Source organism: Salvelinus sp. IW2-2015, linkage group LG9, assembly GCF_002910315.2.
Source record: "Salvelinus sp. IW2-2015 linkage group LG9, ASM291031v2, whole genome shotgun sequence".
In the NCBI taxonomy this organism is placed as follows: Eukaryota; Metazoa; Chordata; class Actinopteri; order Salmoniformes; family Salmonidae; genus Salvelinus; species Salvelinus sp. IW2-2015.
In genome coordinates, this window is record NC_036849.1 from 30,307,970 (window position 1) to 30,331,745 (window position 23,776).

General features: G+C 44.6%; 2 protein-coding genes across 2 annotated transcripts in view; one reads left to right on the forward strand and one right to left on the reverse strand.

Annotated features, from left to right (window-relative positions):
• The window catches only part of LOC111968391 (arf-GAP with SH3 domain, ANK repeat and PH domain-containing protein 3-like), a 78,335-nt gene extending 67,381 nt beyond the window's left edge, over positions 1–10,954 (forward strand). The window contains exons 23-28 of the mRNA XM_070445066.1: positions 1,566–1,656; positions 6,801–6,996; positions 7,245–7,527; positions 8,884–9,109; positions 9,808–9,939; positions 10,224–10,954. Of these exons, the coding sequence (XP_070301167.1) occupies positions 1,566–1,656; positions 6,801–6,996; positions 7,245–7,527; positions 8,884–9,109; positions 9,808–9,939; positions 10,224–10,298 (1,003 nt within the window). The 3' untranslated portion in view covers positions 10,299–10,954. The remainder of the gene's footprint in view (positions 1–1,565; positions 1,657–6,800; positions 6,997–7,244; positions 7,528–8,883; positions 9,110–9,807; positions 9,940–10,223) is intronic.
• Positions 10,955–18,045: 7,091 nt separating this feature from the next.
• LOC139028255 (TMF-regulated nuclear protein 1-like) lies at positions 18,046–23,419 on the reverse strand. The gene has a single exon (XM_070445257.1). The coding sequence runs from the start codon at positions 23,104–23,106 to the stop codon at positions 22,447–22,449; it is 660 nt and encodes a 219-aa protein (XP_070301358.1). The 5' UTR covers positions 23,107–23,419; the 3' UTR covers positions 18,046–22,446.
• Between the last annotated feature and the right edge of the window lie 357 nt (positions 23,420–23,776).

Consider the following 23,776-nt stretch of genomic DNA (forward strand, 5'->3'; position numbering starts at 1 on the left):
TTCTACATATTCACCATCTCCAGCACCATACCAGTGTCTACATATTCACCATCTCCAGCACCATACCAGAGTCTACATATTCACCATCTCCAGCACCATACCAGTGTCTACATATTCACCATCTCCAGCACCATACCAGTGTCTACAATATTCACCAATCTCCAGCACCATACCAGAGTCTACATATTCACCATCTCCAGCACCATACCAGAGTCTACATATTCACCATCTCCAGCCACCATACCAGTGTCTACATATTCACCAACTCCAGCACCATACCAGAGAGTCTACATATTCACCATCTCCAGCACCATACCAGTGATCTACATATTCACCATCTCCAGCACCATACCAGTGTCTACTATATCACCATCCAGCACCATACCAAGTCTACATATTCACCATCTCCAGCACCATCCAGAGTTCTACATATTCACCATCTCCAGCACCATACCAGGTCTACATATTCACCACTCTCCAGCACCATACCAGTGTCTACATATTCACCATCTCCGCACCATACCAGAGTCTACATATTCACCATCTCCAGCACCATACCAGTTCTACATATTCACCATCTCCAGGCACCATTACCAGAGTCTACATATTCACCATCTCCAGCACCATACCAGAGTCTACATATTCACCATCTCCAGCACCATACCAGAGTCTACATATTCACCATCTCCAGCACCATACCAAGTCTACATATTCACCATCTCCAGCACCATACCAGTGTCTACATTTCACCATCTCCAGCACCATACCAGAGTCTACATATTCACCAGGCACCCATACCAAGAGTCTACATATTCACGATCTCCAGCACCATACCAGTGTCTACATGTGTGAAAACAGCGTGTTTCTATGATCTGTGGTAAAAAAATAAATTAAAATAAAGTAAATAAATAAATAAATGCTTCTGTGACATCGCAGGGTAATATTAAAGTAAGAAAACAGTGATTTTCTAGACAGAGGGGTATTTTCTTGTTTGAAAACATTGTTTTTAAAAAACGTTTTAACTTTAGATGATGTCATCGGGTAGACCTTTTTAACTTTATATTTTTTAAGCGCCGTTTTCACATATGTAGACACTGGCATTGTGCTGGAGATGATGACAATGAGGTTGAGAAGTGGTGGAATTGCACTTTAATAAAATGTTAGCATAATTAAGTCACTGGCCAGCACATGTAAGATTTGGTTCTGGTTTCTAGCACTAATTTTCAGTGGTTTTAACAGTGTTCCAAGGCTTGAATATACTATTTTATTCTGGGTGATACTTGAGTATTTAAAGTACTGGTAGGAGCAATGACTTGACTAGCTATGCTATGTTTGTAATCTGAGCAAAATATGGATTTGTAGCTGACCTGTGGGTGTTTTTGTTCCTGTGTGTGTGTGTTTTTTTCCTGTGTGTGTTTTTGTTCCTGTGTGTGTGTGTGTGTGTGTGTGTGTGTGTGTGTGTGTGTGTGTGTGTGTGTGTGTGTGTGGGTGTGTTGTGTGTGTGTGTGTGTGTGTGTGTGTGTGTGGTGTTGTGTGTGTGTGTGTTTAGCTAGAGCTGGCCCAAGTGGGAAGTTCAACAGTCAGATCCATGTGGAGTACATGTGGGAGACACAGAGCCAGGACCTGTACGACAGCGAAGATGACCTGGATGAGAGGGTAAAAACACCCGCAGGAACACAACACACACTGAATACGACCTGGATGAGAGGGTAAACACCCACAGGAACACACACACTGAATACGACCTGGATGAGAGGGTAAAACACACACAGGAACAAACAGACACACACCGAATACGACCTGGATGAGAGGGTTAACACACACCAGACAACCACACCGAATACGACCTAGATGAGAGGTAACACACACAGAACACACACACAGACACACCGAATACGACCTGGATGAGAGGGTTAACACACACAGACCACACCGAATACGACCTGGATGAGAGGGTTAAACAAACACACAGACACACTGAATACGACCTGGATGAGAGGGTAAAACAACACACAGACACACTGAATACGACCTGGATGAGAGGGTAAACACACACAGACACACTGAATACGACCTGGATGAGAGGGTAAAAACACCACAGACACACTGAATACGACCTGGATGAGAGGGTAAACACACACCAGACACACTGGAATACGACCTGGATGAGAGGGTAAACACACCACAGACACACCGAATACGACCTGGATGAGAGGGTAAACACACACAGACACACCGAATACGACCTGGATGAGAGGGTAAACACACACAGACACACCGAATACGACCTGGATGAGAGGGTTAAACACAACACAGACACACACTGAATACGACCTGGATGAGAGGGTAAACACACACTAACCACTGAACAACCAGTCACCAGTCCTCCAGGACCCCAACAGAACATTTATATTGTATCCCTGTACAAACTCACCTGATTCAATTCACCAACTAATCAAGCCCTCATTGATTGAACAGGTGTCTGGGGTTACAGTAACCAGGTACTGTTGAGTTACAAGTTGAACCAGGTGTGTACTGTTGAGGTTACAAGTTGAACCAGGTGTACTGTTGAGGTTACAAGTTGAACCAGGTGACTGTAGGGGTTACAAGTTGAACCAGGTGTCTGGGGTTACAAGTTGAACCAGGTGTACTGTTGAGGTTACAAGTTGAACCAGGTGTACTGTTGAGGTTACAAGTTGAACCAGGTGTACTGTGAGGTTACAAGTTGAACCAGGTGTACTGTTGAGTTACAAGTTGAACCAGGTGTACTGTTGAGGTACAAGTTGAACCAGGTGTACTGTTGAGGTTACAAGTTGAACCAGGTGTACTTGTAGGGGTTACAAGTTGAACCAGGTGTTAGGCTGTCTTGGGTTACAAGTTGAACCAGGTGTACTGTTGAGGTTACAAGTTGAACCAGGTGTACTGTTGAGGTACAAGTTGAACCAGGTTACTGTTGAGGTTACAAGTTGAAACCAGGTGTACTGTGTGGTTACAAGTTGAACCAGGTGTACTTTGGGGTTACAAGTTGAACCAGGTGTACTGTTGAGGTTTAACCAAGTTGAACCAGGTTCTGTTGGGTTACAAGTTGAACCAGGTGTCTGGAGTTACAAGTTGAAAACAGGTGTCTGGGGTTACAAGTTGAACCAGGTGTACTGTTGGGTTACAAGTTGAGCCAGGTGTCTGGGGTTTACAAGTTGAACCAGGTCTGTCTGGGGTACAAGTTGAACCAGGGTACTGTTGGGGTTAACAAGTTGAACCAGTTGTACTGTTGGGCGTACAAGTTGAACCAGGTGTACTGTTGGGGTTACAAGTTGAACCAGGGGTCGGGGTTACAAGTTGAACCAGGGTGTTACTGTGGGTTACAAGTTGAACATTGTACTGTTGGGGTTACAAGTTGAACCAGGTGTCTGGGGTTACAAGTTGAACCAGGTGTCTGGGTTACAAAGTTGAACCAGGTGTACTGTTGGGGTTACAAGTTGAACCAGGTGTACTGTTGAGTTACAAGTAACCAGTGTTACTGTAGTTACAAAGTTGAACCAGGTGTACTGTTTGGGTTACAAGTTGAACCATGTACTGTTTGAGTTACAAGTTGAACCAGTGTACTGTTGAGGTTACAAGTTGAACCAGGTGTCTGGGGTTACAAGTTGAACCAGGTGTCTGGGGTTACAAGTTGAACCAGGTACTGTTGGGGTTACAAGTTGAGCCAGGTGTCTGGGTACAAGTTGAACCAGATGGTCTGGGGTTACAAGTTGAGCCAGGTGTCTGGGGTTACAAGTTGAGCCAGTGTCTGGGTACAAGTTGCCAGGTGTCTGGGTTACAAGTTGAACCAGGTTGCCTGGATTACAAGTTGAACCAGGTGTACTGTTGAGGTTACAAGTTGAACCAGGTGTACTTGAGTTACAGTTGAACCAGGTGTACTGTTGAGTTGCAAGTTGAACCAGGTGTACGTGTTGAGGTTACAAGTTGAACCAGGTGTACTGTTGTTGGGTTACAAGTTGAACCAGGGTGTACTGTTGAGGTTACAAGTTGAACCAGGTGTACTGTTGAGGTTACAAGTTGAACCAGGTGTCTGGGGTTACAAGTTGAACCAGGTGTCTGATTACAAGTTGAACTAGGTGTCTGGGTTACAAGTGAACCAGTTGTACTTGGGTTACAAGTTGAGCCAGGTGTCTGGGGTACAAGTTGAACCAGGTGTCTGGGTTACAAGTTGAACCAGGTGTACTGTTGGGGTTACAAGTTGAACCAGTGTGTACTGTTGGGGTTACAAGTTGAACCAGGTGTACTGTTGGGGTTACAAGTTAACCAGGTGTACTTTGAGGTTACAAGTTGAACCAGTGTACTGTTGGGGTTACAAAGTTGAACCAGGTGTCTGGTACAAGTTGAACCAGGTGTCTGGGGTTACAAGTTGAACCAGGTGTACTGTTGGGGTTACAAGTTGAACCAGGTTCTGGGTTACAAGTTGAACCAGGTGTCTGGAGTTACAAGTTGAACCAGGTGTCGGGGTTACAAGTTGAACCAGGAGTACTGTTGGGGTTACAAGTTGAGCCAGGTGTCTGGGGTTACAAGTTGAACCAGATGTCTGGGGTTACAAGTTGAGCCAGGTGTCTGGGGTTACAAGTTGAGCCAGGTGTCTGGGGTTACAAGTTGAGCCAGGTGTTCTGGGGTTACAAGTTGAACCAGGTGTCTGGGGTTACCAAATTGAACCAGTGTATGTTGGGGTTACACGTTGAACCAGGTGTACTGTTGGAGTACAAGTTGAACCAGGTGTACTGTTGAGGTTACAAGTTGAACCAAGGTGTACTGTTGAGGTTACAAGTTGAACCAGGTGTACTGTTGAGGTTACAAGTTAACCAGGTGTACTGTTGGGTTACAAGTTGAAACCAGGTGTCTGGGGTTACAAGTTGAACCAGGTGTACTGTTGGGGTTACAAGTTGAGCCAGTGTCTGGGGTACAAGTTGAACCAGGTGTCTGGGGTTACACGTTGAACCAGGTGTCTGGGGTACAAGTTGAACCAGGTGTAGTGTTGAGGTTACAAGTTGAACCAGGTGCCTGGGGTAAACAAGTTGAACAAAGGTGTCTGGGGTTAACAAGTTGAACCAGGTGTACTGTTGGGGTTACAAGTTGAACCAGGTTGTCTGGGGTACAAGTTGAACCAGGTGTCTGAGGTGTACAAGTTGGAACCAGGTGTACTGTTGGGTTTACAAGTTGACCAGGTGTACTGTTGAGGTTACAAGTTGAACCAGGTTGTACTGTTGAGGGTTACAAGTTGAACCAGGTTACTGTTGAGGTTACAAGTTGAACCAGGTGTACTGTTGGTGTTACAAAGTTGAACCAAGGTATCTGGGGTTACACGTTGAACCAGGTGTACTGTTGGGGTTACAAGTTGAACCAGGTGTCTGGGGTTACAAGTTGAACCAGGTGTCTGGGGTACAAGTTGAACCAGGTGTCTGGGGTTACAAGTTGAACCAGGTGTACTTTAGGGGTTACAAGTTGAACCAGGTACTGCTAGGGGTTACAAGTTGAACCAGGTGTACTGTTGGTACAAGTTGAACCAAGTGTCTGGGTTACAAGTTGAACCAGGTGTACTGTTGGGGTTACAATTTGAACCAGGTGTACTGTTGGGTTACAAGTTGAACCAGTGTACTGTTGAGTTACAAGTTGAACCAGGTGTACTGTTGGGTTACAAGGTGAACCAGGTGTCTGGTGTTACAAGTTGAGCAGGTGTACTGTTGAGGTTACAAGTTGAACCAGGTGTACTGTTGAGGTTACAAGTTGAACCAGGTGTACTGTTGGGGTTACAAGTTGAACCAGGTGTCTGGGTTACAAGTTGAGCCAGGTGTACTGTAGGGGTACAAGTTGAACCAGGGTGTCTGGGTTACAAGTTGAGCCAGGTGTCTCGGGTTACAGTTGGAACCAGCGTCTGAGGTTACCAAGTTGAACCGGGTTGTACTGTTGGGGTACATAAGAAATGTGACTGGTTACTGGAGGACTGGAATTGGGAAAAACACTGCACTAGAGTTTTATTCCAGTGTTTACCTCGGTGCAAACCACACTTTACCTCTGAGTCACTCTGCTCATATCCCTCACTATCCTATCACATGACTTAGACTTAGTCATGGGAGGATGTTAGAAACGGGGGGGGGGGGGGTGTAAAGAATGGGGAGGTGTTAGAATGGGGGTAGGGTGTGTTAGAATGGGGTGGGGGTTTAGAATGGGGGGGGATGTTAGAATGGGGAGGGTTGTTAGATGGTGGGTGGGGTGTTAGAATGTGTGGGGGTTAGAATGGGGTGGGATATTAGAATGAGGGTGGGGTGTTAGAATGGGGGTGGGGATATTTAGAATGGGGGTAGGGTTGTTAGAATGGGGGGGGGGTGGGTGTTAGAATGGGGGATGCTGGAATGAGGGGATGTTATAATGAGGGATGGAACAATTAGGGGGATGGTAGAATGGGGTGGTGTTAGAATGGGGGGAAGAAATGGGTGGATTTGAGAATGTGGCGGTGGGGGTTGTTAAGAATGGGGAGGTTAGGAATGGGTGGATATTAGAATGGGGATGGAAAATGACGGGGGGGGTGTTAGAATGGGGGGTGGGGGTGTTAGAATGGAGGGATGGAAGAATGGGGGATGGATGTAAGCTAGATGGAATTTTTACCATATTGTTTACTCTTATCCAATTATTTCAGAACACAAGGGCCTAGGGTGTAGGGTGTAGGGGGTAGGGGTAGAGGTTGTTTTTGATGAAACCCCAGTGTCATGTTTGGCATCATATACTGACCATCTCCCCCTTCCTCTACTCTTCAGGTGAACCCCTTACACCGGAACCTACGCTCCCCTCTGCCCTCCAAAGCCTCGCCCTCCCGTTGGAGCTTCGCCAACGCCCCTGTGGCGTGTAAGACCTACGAAAACGTGGACTTCCTTTACCGTAACCCTCCCAATAGTGCTCCATCTGGCATCCTCATGCCCCCGCCCCCTCTGCCCGCTAAAGCCATCATGAGAGGTGAACACACGCATTGACATGAACATTATAGCCCAGGTAGTCCCCCTCTGTTTCAGTCAGTTTTCTTCTGGTTGGTGCTTAAATGAACAAGACCCTGGAAAGCGGTCTAGTATAGTTTATAGTGGGTGTTTGAGTCTCGTAGCTGAGAGAGCTGTCTCACCCCTTCTTCCTGATCCTGACACAGCCTTTGTATGGCTGTATGTGTCTCTCACTCACCTGATCCTGTCTCCCTCTCTCCGCACCCCCAGGTCGCTCGGACCCCCAGATCTCCTTGTCCACCCAGGAGGGGGTAAGCAACAGGTGCAGCTGCTCCAACCCAGCCCCACAGTCCAGCCCCCCCTCCCCCATGCTGGAGGGTCAGGGGGGGCGACCACCCAAATCACCCCACGGCCAGGGCATCCTGGTGAGGGGACAGAGACAGACCGCAGCCTGGGAGGGTCAGGCCAATACTGGGTCAGGGTCCTCAGACAGAGACAGCACCAAGTCTAACAGTAGTTCCAGCTCCCCTCAGAACCACATAGGACCTGTCAGGTAATCCTAAAATACTTTCATAACCGACAGAGAAAGTAGGAGATCAGTGTGGTTTTGCAATGTTATGACGGATAGACTCCCTGTATTCCTGCTAGTTCAAATTTTAGACTCCTTTCTGGTCTTCACAGTAAAATGTTTGTATTGATGATTTGATTTCCCTTACTGTTAGAAATGAATAGTCAAACATACATATATGTTTAAATGGAACAACCCTAGAGTTAAGAGAGAGAATTCATCAGTTCTGAAGATGACTGCCTTCGGGCAGCAGTTTACTGCCAGGTAAAATGACCTCACAGCGCCCGCCGTTCAAGCCTAACAATTCTCTACAAGCTGAGCACATAGCGCATTCTAACAGTAATGAACACCTACTTTGTCACTGTCCCACAAAAAAACTCCTAGTGAGCAAAATAATGTTTGATAATGAATTATATTTAAAAAATCATTAATGTTACAAAACTTTGCAATTACATGCATACTGGATTACATTACATGCATACTGGATTACATTACATGCATGCTGGATTACATTACATGCATACTGGTGAACATTACATGCATYCTGGATTACATTACATGCATGCTGGATTACATTACATGCATGCTGGATTACATTACACGCATGCTGGATTACATTACACGCATGCTGGATTACATTACATGCATACTGGATTACATTACACGCATATGAATTTAATTAGCTAGGGTTAATACCTACGATAATAACCATACTGAATTACATTACACCAGTACTGGATACATTATACGCATTACTGGATTACTTATACGCATACTGGATTACATTATACGCATTACTGGATTAAATTAATGCATACTGTTATTACATTACATGCATACTGGATTACATTACACGCATACTGGATTACATTACATGCATACTGGATTACATTACACGCATGCTGGATTACATTATATGCATACTGGATTACATTACATGCATACTGGATTACATTACACGCATACTGGATTACATTACATGCATACTGGATTACATTACATGAAAAGACATGGTAACACTTTATTTGGACAGTCTACAGACTATCAGTAACATTTCAACTAACTATCTACTAACCTTAACTCTTATCTTAACCGTAACATTTTACATTTACATTTTAGTCATTTAGCAGATGCTCTTATCCAGAGCGACTTGCAGTAGTGAGTGCACACATTTTGTCCATCCTGGAAACATTAGCAAACAGTCTGTTAATAGCATTTACAGATGGAAAATCCAAACTATCTAAATCCAGTAGGACCCATGTAGGTACTGTATGTGTCCTATGTATCTGTGAGTAGGTGAAGTCCTTGTGTTTTACCAACCTGTCCTCTCCTCCTCCCCAGCTCAGAGAAAACAACATCGTACCGGCGGACCAGCAGCGGAGGACAAGGGAAGTGTTCTGTAGCCATGACCTCAGCCGTGACCTCAGCTGTGACCTCACCCAGCTGTGTGGCACTGGGCAGCCAGGAGGAGCTGTACTGCAGTGTGGTACCTACTGGTCCCGCCCCCGGCGCCACACCTGCAGCCTCCTCCTCTCCTATCACTGTGCGCCCTCGCAGAAACGCTATGGTAGGACACGCAACATGACCTTACCACTAATACTGGAGCATCATTTCAAACACTGCCAACTTCTGTGACAACAAAACCACTGGTATCTGAGTGAGAATGGCATCTATATATGGTATGCTAGTTAGAGCATGGAATTAAATAAATAATGCTCCCATACGAGAAAAAAAACATATTTAAAATATATTTTTGGGATGCATTTTAGGACACGTGAAATATAAAGAATGTATATATTTTTGTTGGGTACTCTGATAGAAATACATTTTCTTCAGCTGCTACATGTAACCCATTGTCAGTTGGTTGGCATTATTATCCTGCAACATCACTATTCAATGTCGATTTAAGGCACAATAACGCTGTTAAATTTTAAAAATATTTTATCTTCAACCTTTATTTAACTGGGCAAGTCAGTTAAGAACAAATTCTTATTTACAATGACGGCCTACCCCGGCCAAACCCGGATGACGCTGGGCCAACCGCTCTATGGGACTACCAATCACGGCCGGATGTGATACAGCCTGGATTCGAACCAGGGACTGTAGTGACGCCTCTTGCACTGAGATGCGGCGCACATTGAATAGTGATGTTGAAGGATAATAAAGCCCAACCATGGGTTACATGTACAGATCAGTTGTCTGTAATACAGTAGCGGGACACTAGTATGTACAAGAGCATGACTGAGCAGCGTGTGTATCCGCCAGGTGTCTCAGAGGAGGCCTACCCAGAAGAGGGTCAAGGCGCTGGTGGACTGCAGAGCCGTCAGCTCGGACCAGCTGGCCTTTTTCAAGGATGAGGTCATCGTGGTCACAGCCACCGAGGACCCCCACTGGTGGGTGAGTAGAACTACACCTCTATCTTTTTACCTCTGTAAATCCGTTGTTACTTTTAATAAGCACAGCTTTAAAACAGAACGTTGAGCTATTTGCTTTTCTGTATTAAGCCAACCATGTTTTAACCTATATATTTTTACAAAAAAGGCAACTGGAGGGTTTTCCTTCTGCGCAAACACAAAATCCATAGGCATAGCCCTTTCATTAATGTCCCTTTATATCAAATATATTACCTCTGTATTTTCTATCTAGTCGGTTAGTGATCTTGATTGTTTCTGTACCTCCAGGTCGGCCACATCGAGGGCTATCCATCCAGAAGTGGGACATTCCCTGTGAACTATGTCCATAAACTAGGGGACTGACTAGTCATACACAGGACGCCCTAGCACCTACCCTAGCCTAGCCCCTACCCTAGTCTAGCCTAGCCCCTACCCTAGCGCCTAGCCTAGCCCCTACCCTCTAGCCTAGCCTAGCCCCTACCCTAGTCTAGCCTAGCCCCTACCCTAGCCCCTAGCCTAGCCCCTACCCTAGCCCCTACCCTAAGCCCCTAGACTATCCCCTACCCTAGCCTAGCCCCTACCCTTACTACGTCTCTTACCTGGGACACAAAAAGGCTGGAATGGACTCTCTTGAACGCAACTCATTCAAAGACAACAAAAAAATGCTTGCTCGCTTTCCTGGTCATTTCTTGTGATAGGATATTCTGAACCACTTTGATGTGTTGTGATCTGACGACTAGAGACTCCCATAAACTGTAATTGTATATACAGACAGTGCACTTAAGGAAGTCGCCATAAAGAAAGAAGGGATGAAAGAGATCATATTACATGAAGGAATGCCACCCTCACAACCCGACAGAAGAGAGAGAAAACGCCTCCCTCGGCAATTTGACCTCTAATACCTGTATGTTTTACAACTGTAAAGGGATGTTTTTACCACACCTTACCGCCCAGGGTATTAAAGGGATGTTTTTACCACACCTTACCGCCCAGGGTATTAAAGGGATGTTTTTAACACACCTACCGCCAGGGATTAAGGTGTTTTTACCACACTACGCCCAAGGGTAAAGGGATGTTTTTACCTACACCCTATCGCCAGCGGTACTTAAAGGGATGTTTTTAACCACACCTTATCGCCCAAGGGTATTACAAGGATTTTTACCACACCTACCGCCGGGTATTAAGGCGATGTTTTTTACCACACCTTACCGCCCAGGGTATTAAAGGGATGTTTTTACCACACCTTACCGCCCAGGGTATTAAAGGGATGTTTTTACCACACCTTACTGCCCAGGGTATTAAAGGGATGTTTTTACCACACCTTACCGCCCAGGGTATTAAAGGGATGTTTTTACCACACTTTTCTGCCCAGGGAAAATTATAAGAGCAACAGCTGGAATACCTGTGATACAGACAGCAGTACTGGAGGAGCTAGAATGTATGTGCGTGCCTGCATGCGCGTGTGTCTGAGATTATAACCATACCATTGGATTACCTGGCAATGACATACATACAACACTGGAGTCTGGAGGAGTGAGATCGTGTGCTGTGGGAGCCCTAGAAAAGAGGATGAATAGCCGGCATTGTCCACTGCCTTCCTGGAAACTAAGGAGACTTAAGAGATTCATGCCATGTCAGTCACGGTCGTCGGGACTCTGAGCCAGATGGAATGAATACCTGCTCAGTGACCGGTGGCCATTATGTCTGGGGCTGGAACGACCTGGAACTGAAAGCGCATTTGTGGCTGCCAGCCTGTCTCCTGGGGCTCCAGGGTTCTCTGGCTGCCGCTCTGAAACGGAACCCCAGTGTCTAAGCTGGTTGTGGGCCAGACTCCAGCTCTGACTGGGGGGGCCTGGCTGGAGCCTGGGTGATTTGGTTTTCTCCGTCTCCAGAGGAGTCTGTCTTCCTACAGTCGGCAGGGGAAAGGAAGTGACTGTCACCGCAGTGAAATACACAAAGCTGGCTTGTAATTCAGTAGGCAGCAAATGGACTGAAACAGGAAAAGACTACCTGAACTTATCCAATAAGAAATGCTAATTTTTCGTTTTAGTTTGCCCTAATGAACATGACCCAAGCCTAGTGCCCTTTTCCATACAGTAGCTCTCGGTTCTGGGTCTATACTCGGCCTCATACAAAAGGCATGGACAGTTGTACACTTCCACATTGTAAAGAAAAGAGAAGGTTGTAGAGAATTGTAAATAGATATTATTACACCCATGAACTGTGATGGAAGGATTCCATATCGCTAACCATAAGCTAGTATTGAGACATTAGCTGTTTTCCTAGTCTCTTGAGCACCATAACTTTACAGTGTTATTACATTTTACTAGTGCATACTCACATCTGACCACTTCCATTCATATTGATTCATATTTTTCATGTTCTGAATCTGCAGTAAAGGCATATTAATTCATTGCATTTCGTGTTACTGCATTCTAGAACTATATTCTAGAACTATATTCTAGAACTATATTCTAGAACTATATTCTAGTGTTACTTAATGCACCAGGATTCTGGCGGAATACTGTCTCCTAATATGGTTTCAAAGTGCTTTAAATGCCACTAATAGCGATTGAGAGAAAGTGTAACTCAGTATTGGATGTCAGGCTGTTAAGCGTCTTATACAACTGGTTTATCTGTCCACAAGTGAAGCGACGCCTGCAGTGGGTGTGGAGGGCTCTCTACAGTAGGGCAGACAACAATAAAAAACCTTTTAGAGGATAAGTATCGGTTGCTTTTCAGCCATGTAGGTGTTTTCCCGCCTGTTTGCATTCCTGTAGTTACTGTAGACAGGAGTTATTGAGGGTTTGTTTAGCTTTCTCTAGATCCAGTCACTGTTGCCAATACCTAGACAAGTAAGTAGAGAAGTGCATGATTGTCAATGGAACCAGGGACAGACTGAAAAGTGAGGGCAGTCCATTGAGTATATGTTGTGCTCTGTTCTACAAAAGGTAATAAAAAAAAACAGCTGTTGCATGTTGGAAACGTTAATAACACCCAGTGTTGAAGAATGACTGAGTATCAGAATGAATGCATTATGTTCACATACTGTCATGTTAATACACGTGTTTGAATGAATGCCTGAGTATCAGAATGAATGCATTATGTTCACATCTGGTCCATGTTAGATAGTACTTGTGAACATCACTGTCGGTTCTGTAGACTCTTTATGTGTCAGTAGGGCAATATGGCATGGGGGCTGGACTAGCGGGGGCCAGTCGAGTATGGCTAGCAGAGTCAGTATGGACTAGAGGCCCCAAATGGCTCCAGTCAGTATGGACTAGCAGAGCCCAAATGCCATCAGTATGGACTAGCAGGGCCCAAAAGCCCAGTCAGTATGGACTAGCAGCGCCCAAATACAGTCAGTTATGGACTAGCAGGGCCCAAAATAGCCAGTCAGTATGGACTAGCAGAGCCCCAAATAGAGCCCAGTCAGTATGGACTAGCAGAGCCCAAATAGCAGTCAGTATGACTAGGCAGACCAGTCAGTATGGACTAGCAGAGCCCCAAATAGCCCAGTCAGTATGGATAGCAGAGCCAAATGCCCAGTCAGTATAGATAGCGGAGCCAGTAGTATAGACTAGCGGAGCCAGTCAGTATGGATCAGCAGGGCCAGTCAGTATGGACTAGCAGGGCTCCTAGTCGTATGGACTAGCGAGCGCCAAAGGGCCCAGTCAGTATGGACTAGGCAGGGCCCAGTAGTATGATAGCAGGGCCGTCAGTATGGAACTAGCAGGCCAGTCAGGTATAACGTAGCGAGCACTCAAAGGGCCCAGCAGTATAGACTAGGCAAGGGCCTAAAGTGCCCAGTCAGGACAGTACACTCTACTGGATTGGCCCAGTGCTCTGAGGTAGGATCCCTTTCAATAATTGAGTGTGGAAGGAGCAATAACCCCCAGTTTCCTACTAATGACTACAATAAAACAAACTAAGACATAGGAATGAGAGGTGTGCTGGAGCCCCCCGTGGCCCTATACACTTTACTTTACGTTGGAGTGAGAGCTTGAATAGGGCTGTGTCCTACACTTAACTTGGACTAAAATAGGTTCCGGTACTCATTTTGGGTTCTGGTACTGTTTATATTAAGGTGCAGGTGCTCCACAAAACTGTTTATATTCTATGAGAGGAGCAGGAGCTCAAGCAGTAGAACATTTGAGATGCCTGTACTCAACATCGGTGAGCTCRTGCCCAAGTCAAGCACAGGCTGCGTCCCAATACTTTTAAAATCGTTTTCTTCCTGGGTGCTATCCGATCAGTGGATGTGAAGGAAGGAAGCTATGTGATACTATTGGAACACAGCATAGGAGTTTATGGAGAGTAAAGTGAAGGCACCTACTATTGTTCTTCCATGTCTTTATCATGTTTAAACCTTATATAGATAAGTGCCTCTATGGTTGAGACTTTGTGTCACGTGGTTTCTGTGCTGACAATGTAAGATAGAACATCAGTATAATGGAGTATTTCTGTCATTTCATTATTACCAAGTATTTGTAATATAGTACATGTGTTTTGCTCTCTGTCCTTTCCATGTTACGAGATTATTAAATACTGTTTTAACATCTGTGGGGTTTTTCTTACACTATATTCAATATTTTGTATTATGAAAAGTAACTTTCAGAATGGATTTAATTATTTACATGTTTTGATGCATTAAACTTTTGTTCTCTTACATAATACATGAGAGAGAACAATGTAAAATATTAATGGGCTTTGGTGTCCATAAAAATAAAGAGATAAGAGAGTGTAGAACACATGCAATACATCTCAGTCATTCTGATTAGATACTGGAACTAAAAAGATCAGAAATGTCATCATCTGACACAKGCTCATATTGATGCACTACACCWGCTCGTCCAACTTCATGGGCATTAATATGGAGTTGGTCACCCATTTGCTGTTATAACAGCCTCCKCTCTTCTGGGAAGGTTTTCCACTAGATGTTGGAACATTGCTGTGGGGGACTTGCTTCTATTCAGCCACAAGAGCATTAGTGAGGTCGGGCACTGATGTTTGGGGATTAGGCCTGGCTCGCAGTCGGRGTTCCAATTCATGCCAAAGGTGTTCGATGTGGTTGAAGTCAGGGCTCTGTGCATGCCAGTCAAGTTCTTCCACACCAATCTTGACAAACCATTTCTGTATGGACCTCGRTTTGTGCACGGGGATATTGTAATCTCCATCAGGCCACCCCTCATAGCCTGGTTCCTCTCAAGGTTTCTTCCTAGGTTTTGGCCTTTCTAGGGAGTTTTTCCTAGCCACCGTGCTTCTACACCTGCATTGCTTGCTGTTTGGGGTTTTAGGCTGGGTTTCTGTACAGCACTTCGAGATATTAGCTGATGTACGAAGGGCTATATAAATAAATTTGATTTGATTGTCATTCTGAAACAGGAAAGGGCCTTCCCCAAACTTGACAGCACAGAATTGTCTAGAATGTCATTGTATGCTGTAGCATTAAGATTTCCCGTCACTGGAACTAAGGGGCCTAGCCCAAACCATGAAAAACAGCCCTAGACCATTATTCCTCCTACACCAAACTTTACAGTTGGCAGGAAAAGTTCTCCTGGCATTCGCCAAACCCATATTCGTCCGTCGGACTGCCAGATGGCAACCAGGAAGTAGAAAATTCAATTGAATATAATTTTMGGAACATCCCTCAACCTGAAACCAAATGCCACGTCCTCCAACCCTACTTTACCTTACAACCCCTCATCCAAATCCCCTAGGATTAACACAGTACAGCCCACGTCACCTAGCACAGGGATTACCATTATACAGTAAGATCACTCTCAGGATCACAGCCTTTTACTGAATGCTCTTACTGTGTGTTTATGTACACACACGAAAGAGAGCAGGCGTATATGGGACAGTCTGGTCCTCAGAGTAGGCAGCAGTAGAGGGGTTTGGATCGTCAGGTGGCTGGTTGGATTGTTATCCCGGGATAGAGTCAGCTGGCTGGTTGGATCGTTATCCCGGGATAGAGTCAGCTGGCTGGTTGGATCGTTATCCCGGGATAGCGTTAGGTGGCTGGTTGGATCGTCATCCCGGGCTAGCGTCAGCCAGGTGGTTGTGTAAGTGACAGATATTACATCACTCTTTTCTCAGAGGGTCAGGGTGGTGCTGAGGCATCCAGGAAGTAGGCAGGTATTGTGCTGAACTTTTTATTCCATGATTTTATTCCATGTGTAACTCTGTGTTGTTGTGTGTGCCGAACTGCTTTGCTTTATCTTGGCCAGGTCGCAGTTGCAAATGAGAACTTGTTCTCAACTAGCCTACCTGGTTAAATAAAGGTGAAATTTAAAAATTTAAAAAAAATCTAGGATCAGGTCCCTCCCTGTCCACGTAATCTTATTATGATCAAAAAGACAAACCTGGATCAGCAATTTGTGGCTCTCGTTTTAACTGGTGAACCACACAGGACCCACAACAGCAACAGACATCAGCCACATGGCTTAGCCATGGAGAAGATGTACAGTGTTTAGAGATACAGTATATCATGTTAGCAGCTTAGCTGTCATGCTGTATGTGATGGTGTCCTATCACCAATCATCCTGACTATCATATAGCACATTAAACACGATGTAATATATATAGTACCAGTCAAAAGTTTGGATACACCTCATTCCAGGATATTTCTTAATTTGTACTATTTTGTAGAATAATAGTGTAGAATAGTAGTGAAGACATCAAAACTATGAATTAACACATGGAATCATGTAGTAACCAAAAAAGTTTAAACATCAAAATATATTTTATATTTCAGATTCTAAGTAGCCACCCTTTGCCTTGACGACAGCTTTGCAAACTCTTGACATTCTCTCAACCTGTCCATATTATGGCAAGAACAGCTCAAATAAGTAAAGAGAAACACCAGTCCATATTTAGTTTAAGACTTGAAGGTGAGTCAATGCAGAAAATTAAGAACTTTAAAAGTTTCTTCAAGTGCAGTTGCAAAAACCATCAAACGCTATGATGAAACTGTCTCTCATGAGGACCGCCACAGGAAAGAAAGACCCAGAGTTACCTCTGCTGCAGAGGATAAGTTCATTAGAGTTACCAGCCTCAGAAATTGCAGCCCAAATAAATGCTTCACAGAGTTCAAGTAACAGACATCTCAACATCAACTGTTCAGAGGAGACTGTGAATCAGGCCTTCATGGTCGAATTGCTGCTAAGAAACCACTACTAAAAAACACCTATAAGAAGAAGAGACTTGCTTGGGTCAAGAAACATGAACAATGGTCATTAGACTGGTGGAAATCTGTCCTTTGGTCTGATGAGTCCAAATTAGACATAGTAGTAGGTGAACGGATGATCTCCGCATGTGTGGTTCCTATCGTGAAGTATGGGGGAGGTGGTGTGATGGTGCTTTGCTGGTYACACTGTCAGTGATTTATTTAAAATGTACGGCATACTTAACCAGCATGGCTAKCACAGCATTCTGCAGTGATACGCCATCCCATTTGGTTTGTGCTTAGTGGGACTATAATTCGTTTTTCAACAGGACAATGACCCAACACACCTCCAGGCTGTGTAAGGGCTATTTGACCAAGGAAGAGAGTGATGGAGTGCTGCATCAGATGACCTGGCCTCCACAATCACCCAACCTCAGCAGCAACCTATTATTCTTACTTTATATACAGTATTTTGTATTTTTTCCTCAGTAGAGCTTTGAGAACTCTGTAATGAAAAGCTCTATACAAATTAAATGTATTATTTTATTATTATTATTATTATTATTATTATTTAGCATCTAAATGGAGATGAATAATGATTTTATACTGAAGTTTGATCAAATCATATTGCCAATGTGGACGCTGCAGTCAGATAGCTACCTTGTAGTCTCATAGCTTTGATATACCATGTGAATGACACAACGATATTACAGATAATGCTTTTTGATTCTCTTGACTGGAGATACACAACATCATGGAGAAACCAGGCATGGTAAACTGGGACAAACATGACTAGAATTCTAAACCAACAGGTATTAGGCCTAAAGTGTTTCTCTTTGAGCAAAATATGTTGAAAATGTGTTTCTGGTTGAATATGCATATTTTCAACATCTTGTGCTCACTGGGCTGTCATTGGTGGGCAATGAGGGGCCAACACAGTGATGATGTCATTTCCTGTCAATGTTTATTATACAGTACATCCAGACCAATTGGAGAAGGTACGGCTCCCTCATTCAGATCATGACCAATACAAACATTCTTCAGAGTGAACAGTACAGGCAAAGTGAGGTGCATCAAATAACTAAAGCTTTAATTTTAGGACCGATTACGAATCAGGACAAAATCCTGAACATCAGACAATCCAAGGAGAAGCCAATCTTTTGGACYCATGAGGGAAGATCTTGCATCCTATTGGTCAATGGAATCTCTCGACACACTTGGTACGGGTCACGTTCAGCAACGTCACATCTTATAACTCAAGTTTAATATGGGTATTGTAACAAGCTCAACTTAAAACCCAGGATGTTCTTCATTCAGAATGGAATACACATGTCACGTTTGTCTGCTGATGCTCCCAGCAGCGTTAGGGTGTTTTGTTATCAGGTCCCTTGGCTTCCTCTCTGCAGGATGCATGCATCGTCTCATTATGTCATTACGTCATGAGCCATTTCAGTTATGCTGAGCAGGCTCTGTTTTTCTGCTCTGGTGCTCCAAGGTGACAGACTACTACCTCTGTACCAGTCGTGACAGGCCAAATGCGTCACTTCAACGGAGAGAGAGGGAGGAGAGAAGGAGAGAGGGCGAGGAGAGAAAGAGAGAGGAGAGAGCGAGAGGAGAGAGAAGAGAGACATTTGCCCAACAGATGTAAGAGCTGACTTAAATGTCAAACTGTGCATGGGTAAGCAATAAGCATTCTCACACACTCTCTGGGAAAACAGACCACATTCCACCACATTCCAGATTGCCTTAATTAATTTTCTCTCCCCCAACTAGCAGTATACTACCAGTCCCTCTGACAGAACCGAGAACAAATTGTCCTGAACAATGTAAAAAAAAAAAAAAAGCCTATTTTTCTTGTCTTTATAGAACATTGTACATTTGTTTAAACTCTGCACTAAAGCCTATGATTAAATGATGTATTACAAGCAATTTGTCACTTGAGCAAAACATTCTATAATGCAAACGCCTTATTCAAAGCAATGAGCATGTTTTCAAATTGATCTAAGTGAAGGAGAACACATTTAATCAGTAGAGCTTCAAATCCATCTAAACGTATGTAAGGTCAACATGTAAATTTAATAATGAAGGACAATATATAATTTAAAATAAACTGATTAAACCCGGTTTAAAAATATATTTTAGGACTATTAGGCTGCGTTTACACAGGCAGACAATTTCTGATATTTAGCCGAATTATGGGCAAAAGATCTGATCTGATTGTTCAAAAGACCAATTGTCAGAAAAAGATCAGAATTGGGCTGCCTGTGTAAACGCAGCCTTACGTTAATTTTAACAGAAGGAAACACTTTCACATCACAAATGAACTATTTAACACAATAGAAGATAAGTACATTCATATACAGAATAGTAAAGTAATATTGTCAGAAAACTTGTTTTGGACCTGTGGTTGATGCAGAACGCTTGATTTTGTTTTAGGCTATCTTTAAACCAGTTCTGATTGCCAGTTTTGGATTAGTTGTATGCCTTTAATAGCCTGGTCCCATATCGGTTTATGCTGTCTGACATTGACTATGAGAAAAGGTAAGACACCACAAACAGATATGGGACTGAACCAGGCTATGCCTATCTAGCCTCGTTCTACCACAGCAGCAGTCAGGACTGTGGATCAGGCTAATGTCTATCATGGAAGCCTCTGAAAATGTGGCTAACCAAGATACTGTATTTGACTCTGCCGAGTAAGGAGTAGGAGGAGGATACATTTAATTAAACACATTTTAAAACAAGGTTTGTTGAGAAGATATCCAGACAGAGAATAGTATTTTCAACCACAGGCCCTTAACAAGTTAAAGGAACAATATTTATTGAGAAACAGATTTAAACAATACATTCATTCTGCATGTGGGTCCAGAGCGCTTTAGMAAACTTAGTATTTCATAGCAAAACGCAACAACAAAAAAGTACAGCACTGAAAATAGTGCAAGAATTTCAAAGTATTCCAACCTGGCCATTGGTGTTCTGGTTGTCATCATTAGATCAATGGTCATGAATTCATTATTTTACATTTAAGTCATTCAGCAGACACTCTTATCCAGAGTGACAGTAGTTTTTTCATACTGGTCCCCTGTGGGATTTGAACCCACAACCCTGGTGCTGCAAGCATAATGCTCTACCAACTGAGCTACAGAGGACTCCATCTTCACACTAGTATATACACATACATTGTATAAGGCATTTAATGAAGAACCATTGTAGACTTCCAGTATAATTTAATAATATATGTACATAAAAAATACAAGGTGTTTGGGTCTGAAGCATACAATAGGAATTATTCTTGTCTCTGTCTAGCTTACAAATAGCAGGCAGTAACGTACCCTAATCGATATGTAAGCCTATGCAGTGGACTATAATTTATGAACTAAGCAAAAATGTCCAATGCTTATCCAATCAAAAAGTAGAGCATGCATTTAAACTGACCATTGTCTGTTACCGGGGGACAAACTACCTGCCCTACAGCACCTGATGTCACAGGAAAGCCAAAACAATCATCAAGGACAACAACCACCCCAGAGGCACTGCCTGTTCACACCGCTATCATCCAGAAGGCGAGGTCAGTACAAGTACATCAACGCTGGGACCGAGAGACTGAAAAACATATTCTATCTCAAGGCCATCAGACTGTTAAACAGCCATCACTAACACAGAGAGGCTGCTGCCTAACATACAGACTTGAAATCATTGGCCACTTTAATAAATGGATCACTAGTCACTTTAATAATGTTTACATATCTTGCATTACTGATTACTCATATGTATATACTTTATTCTATACTATTCTACTGTATCTTAGTCTATGTATTACTCATCTCATATGTATATACTGTATTCTATACTATTCCACTGTATCTTAGTCTATCCTGCTCTGACATTGTTCATCCATATATTTATATATTCTTAATTCCATTCCTTTACTTAGATGTGTGTAGTAGGTATTTGTTGTGAAATTGTTAGATATTACTCGTTAGATATTACTGCACTGTCAGAACTAGAAGCACAAGCATTTCGCTACACTCGCAATAACATCTGCTAACCATGTGTATGTGACCAATCACATCTGCTAACCATGTGTATGTGACCAATCACATCTGCTAACCATGTGTATGTGACCAATCACATTTTATTTTATTTGATGCAATAACGTCAATAACATTAAATGTCTGTTTTGCTTTTTTAACCCCTCCCTCTCACGTGACTGACTGTCATCCTTTTGCACAAATCATCCACCCTCCGTCTCTCAGCTAGCCTATCATCTTGTTATACAGTATATACCCTACCTTGTCTCGCTGGCCATGGCATGGCTAACGCAATCCTCAAACATTTCATCAACCGTAAAAGCATTGAGAGGCCAGCTCTGCCATAGTCAAACGAACACAGTTTTGCAAACAGCGCCATTGTCCATCGCTCAGGTCCAATTGAAGGAAATGCACCAGAAAAGGAAGTTGTTCTTGAACCTCTTCTTTTCCAAGGACACAATGTTTTGTCGGATACATTCTGGAAGGTGAGTTAGGCCTGGGTTGCCAGGCAACAAAGAATAGGCCACAGGTGGAAGCGTCCCAGAAGGACCTGGTTTGTTTCTCACGTCCTGAGAGAGCAGACTACTACTCCACTGGGGGTTTGACCTTTGAAGCTCAGAAGATGAGTTGGCTGGGAGATATAGTGAGTGTGCTGGGGAATGCCAAGGCACGTTGCCCTTCGACACCCTGCGGTCCCCCAAGGCCCTCTACCAACCATTCTTTCTGACTCCCCCTTTCTCCGTTTTTCCCCCCTGGTTTTACAAAACAATGCAGCAAAAAAAAAAAAACTCAACTGCACTCTGCTCCTCTTCTCTCACTCCAGTGGGTTGAAAAGGCAGATTGCTCAACGCTCTCCCCCATCCCGTAAGCCCGGGCTTTGTTATGTAACCCTCACTTCTCTCTTTGCATAACTTAAGAGGTACTGAGAAAAGGAAGTGTTTCCATGTTACCTCACGCTCCAATACCTGCACCAATACCTGCACCGTGACTCTCTTCTTCTGTCATTCCCACTTCTTTCAACACAAAGCAAATAAAAAAAGAACCGACCAACCACATCAAAGCGATTACATTTTTCGTTGTTTTTGCCTTTGTACACGTACGGTTTGTATGGTTTCATACAACAACTTTTAGTTTTACAGATGCACCATGTGAGTCCCATGGCCTCCAAACCATCCCAGACATACAATATACACTCTTTAGTCCACAGAGGGCCAGCTTCCTGGAATCAATAAGGGCTGGGGGGGGGGGGGGGTGTTTGTAGCCTCAAGGAGGGGTAACAGTCTGGGAATGTTGTCAGTCAGTAGACTAAGGGTCATTTGAGCTTGACGGGCCAGGGAAGACACGTACGGAGTCCCAGCATGGAGGAGAAGACAATGGTGGGCCGGTGCTTCCTGAATCGCAGCCCCTTCTTGAGCCGCTCGCTGTTCTCGGCCGCGTATATCTCCCCCTGCTGGGCGCCGCAGGCAATGCGGGTCAACACCTCGCCATGCTCCACCGCCTCCTGCTCCGAGCGCACAAACACCTCCCGGAGCTCCTCCAGGCGTCGCTCCATCTCCCGGATGACCCGCTGGCGCTCTTCCATCTCTAGCAGGCGCCGACGGGCCGCTTCAAACTCCATGCTAGAGCTGGGGGTCACCATCTTGGAGGAGGGGGCTGTGGTAGCCGTCGAGGGGGGCTCCGAGCCGTACAGGGCCGTGGTCACCCGCCTAAAGTCGCCCATAGAGATGGAGCGTCGGGTGGCAGGCGATGGGAGCGGGAGGGCCAGTGTGCCGGAGGCTGAGAAAGGGAGGGCGAGAGGGGCTGCCAAGGCCTCAGGGGGATGGTGGGGATTCATGTCGTCTGTGGTGTCTGCGGCATGTGCTTGTCTGTGGCGTTTCTTCATGGCTGGGTGCGAGCATCCGTCCAAGCTGCTGTTGTTGATTCTAGTGCTCCGTGGGAGAGCAGTGTGCTGCCTCAGAGCCTCTCCATTCATTTATAAGGGATCGGAGCTCAGCACAGCGCTTTACGGGGACGAGTCCACTCGCTCCTCATTGGTTGCTTGCTTCCCGTTGAATGCCGATTGGCTGCTTGTCCCGCTCCCCTCTCGATCTCCAATGCTCTTAGTCTGCTTCAACAGGAAAAGGAAAAGACGGATAACATATATTCTATCCCTTTTCCTCTCCTCTCTGTGGTTGGCTCAGTATGTGTGTTGTGTGAGCCGCTCTCCTCTCTGCCCTCCCTCCCTCCCACCAGCTGGGATCAATCCATCCTCCTCTCCCACTCTGCTCGTTGCCCATAGCAACGCAGTCTCGACATCAGATGGCAAGTGGGGGAGGGAGGGGTGGTGTTCAGATTGTCTCCCTCTCTCGTTTATCCCCCTTTCCAACTATTCCCCCTCCTTCTCCCCCTCCTATCATTCACCGTCTGGCCCTGAAATGTAATTTCTTTATTGTTTGAACTAGCTCCATGACAAACTTCACCCAGTAGATTCAGTGTCTCAGACTCCTTATCCAGTAGAGTCAATCCCCCCCCCCACCACACACACACACACACACACACCACACACACACACACCCACACACACACACACACCACCTGAGAATGATCAGACACCCTTGCACCACCTGTTTGGTCCATTCCCCTGCTAGCTGATCAAGCCGGAT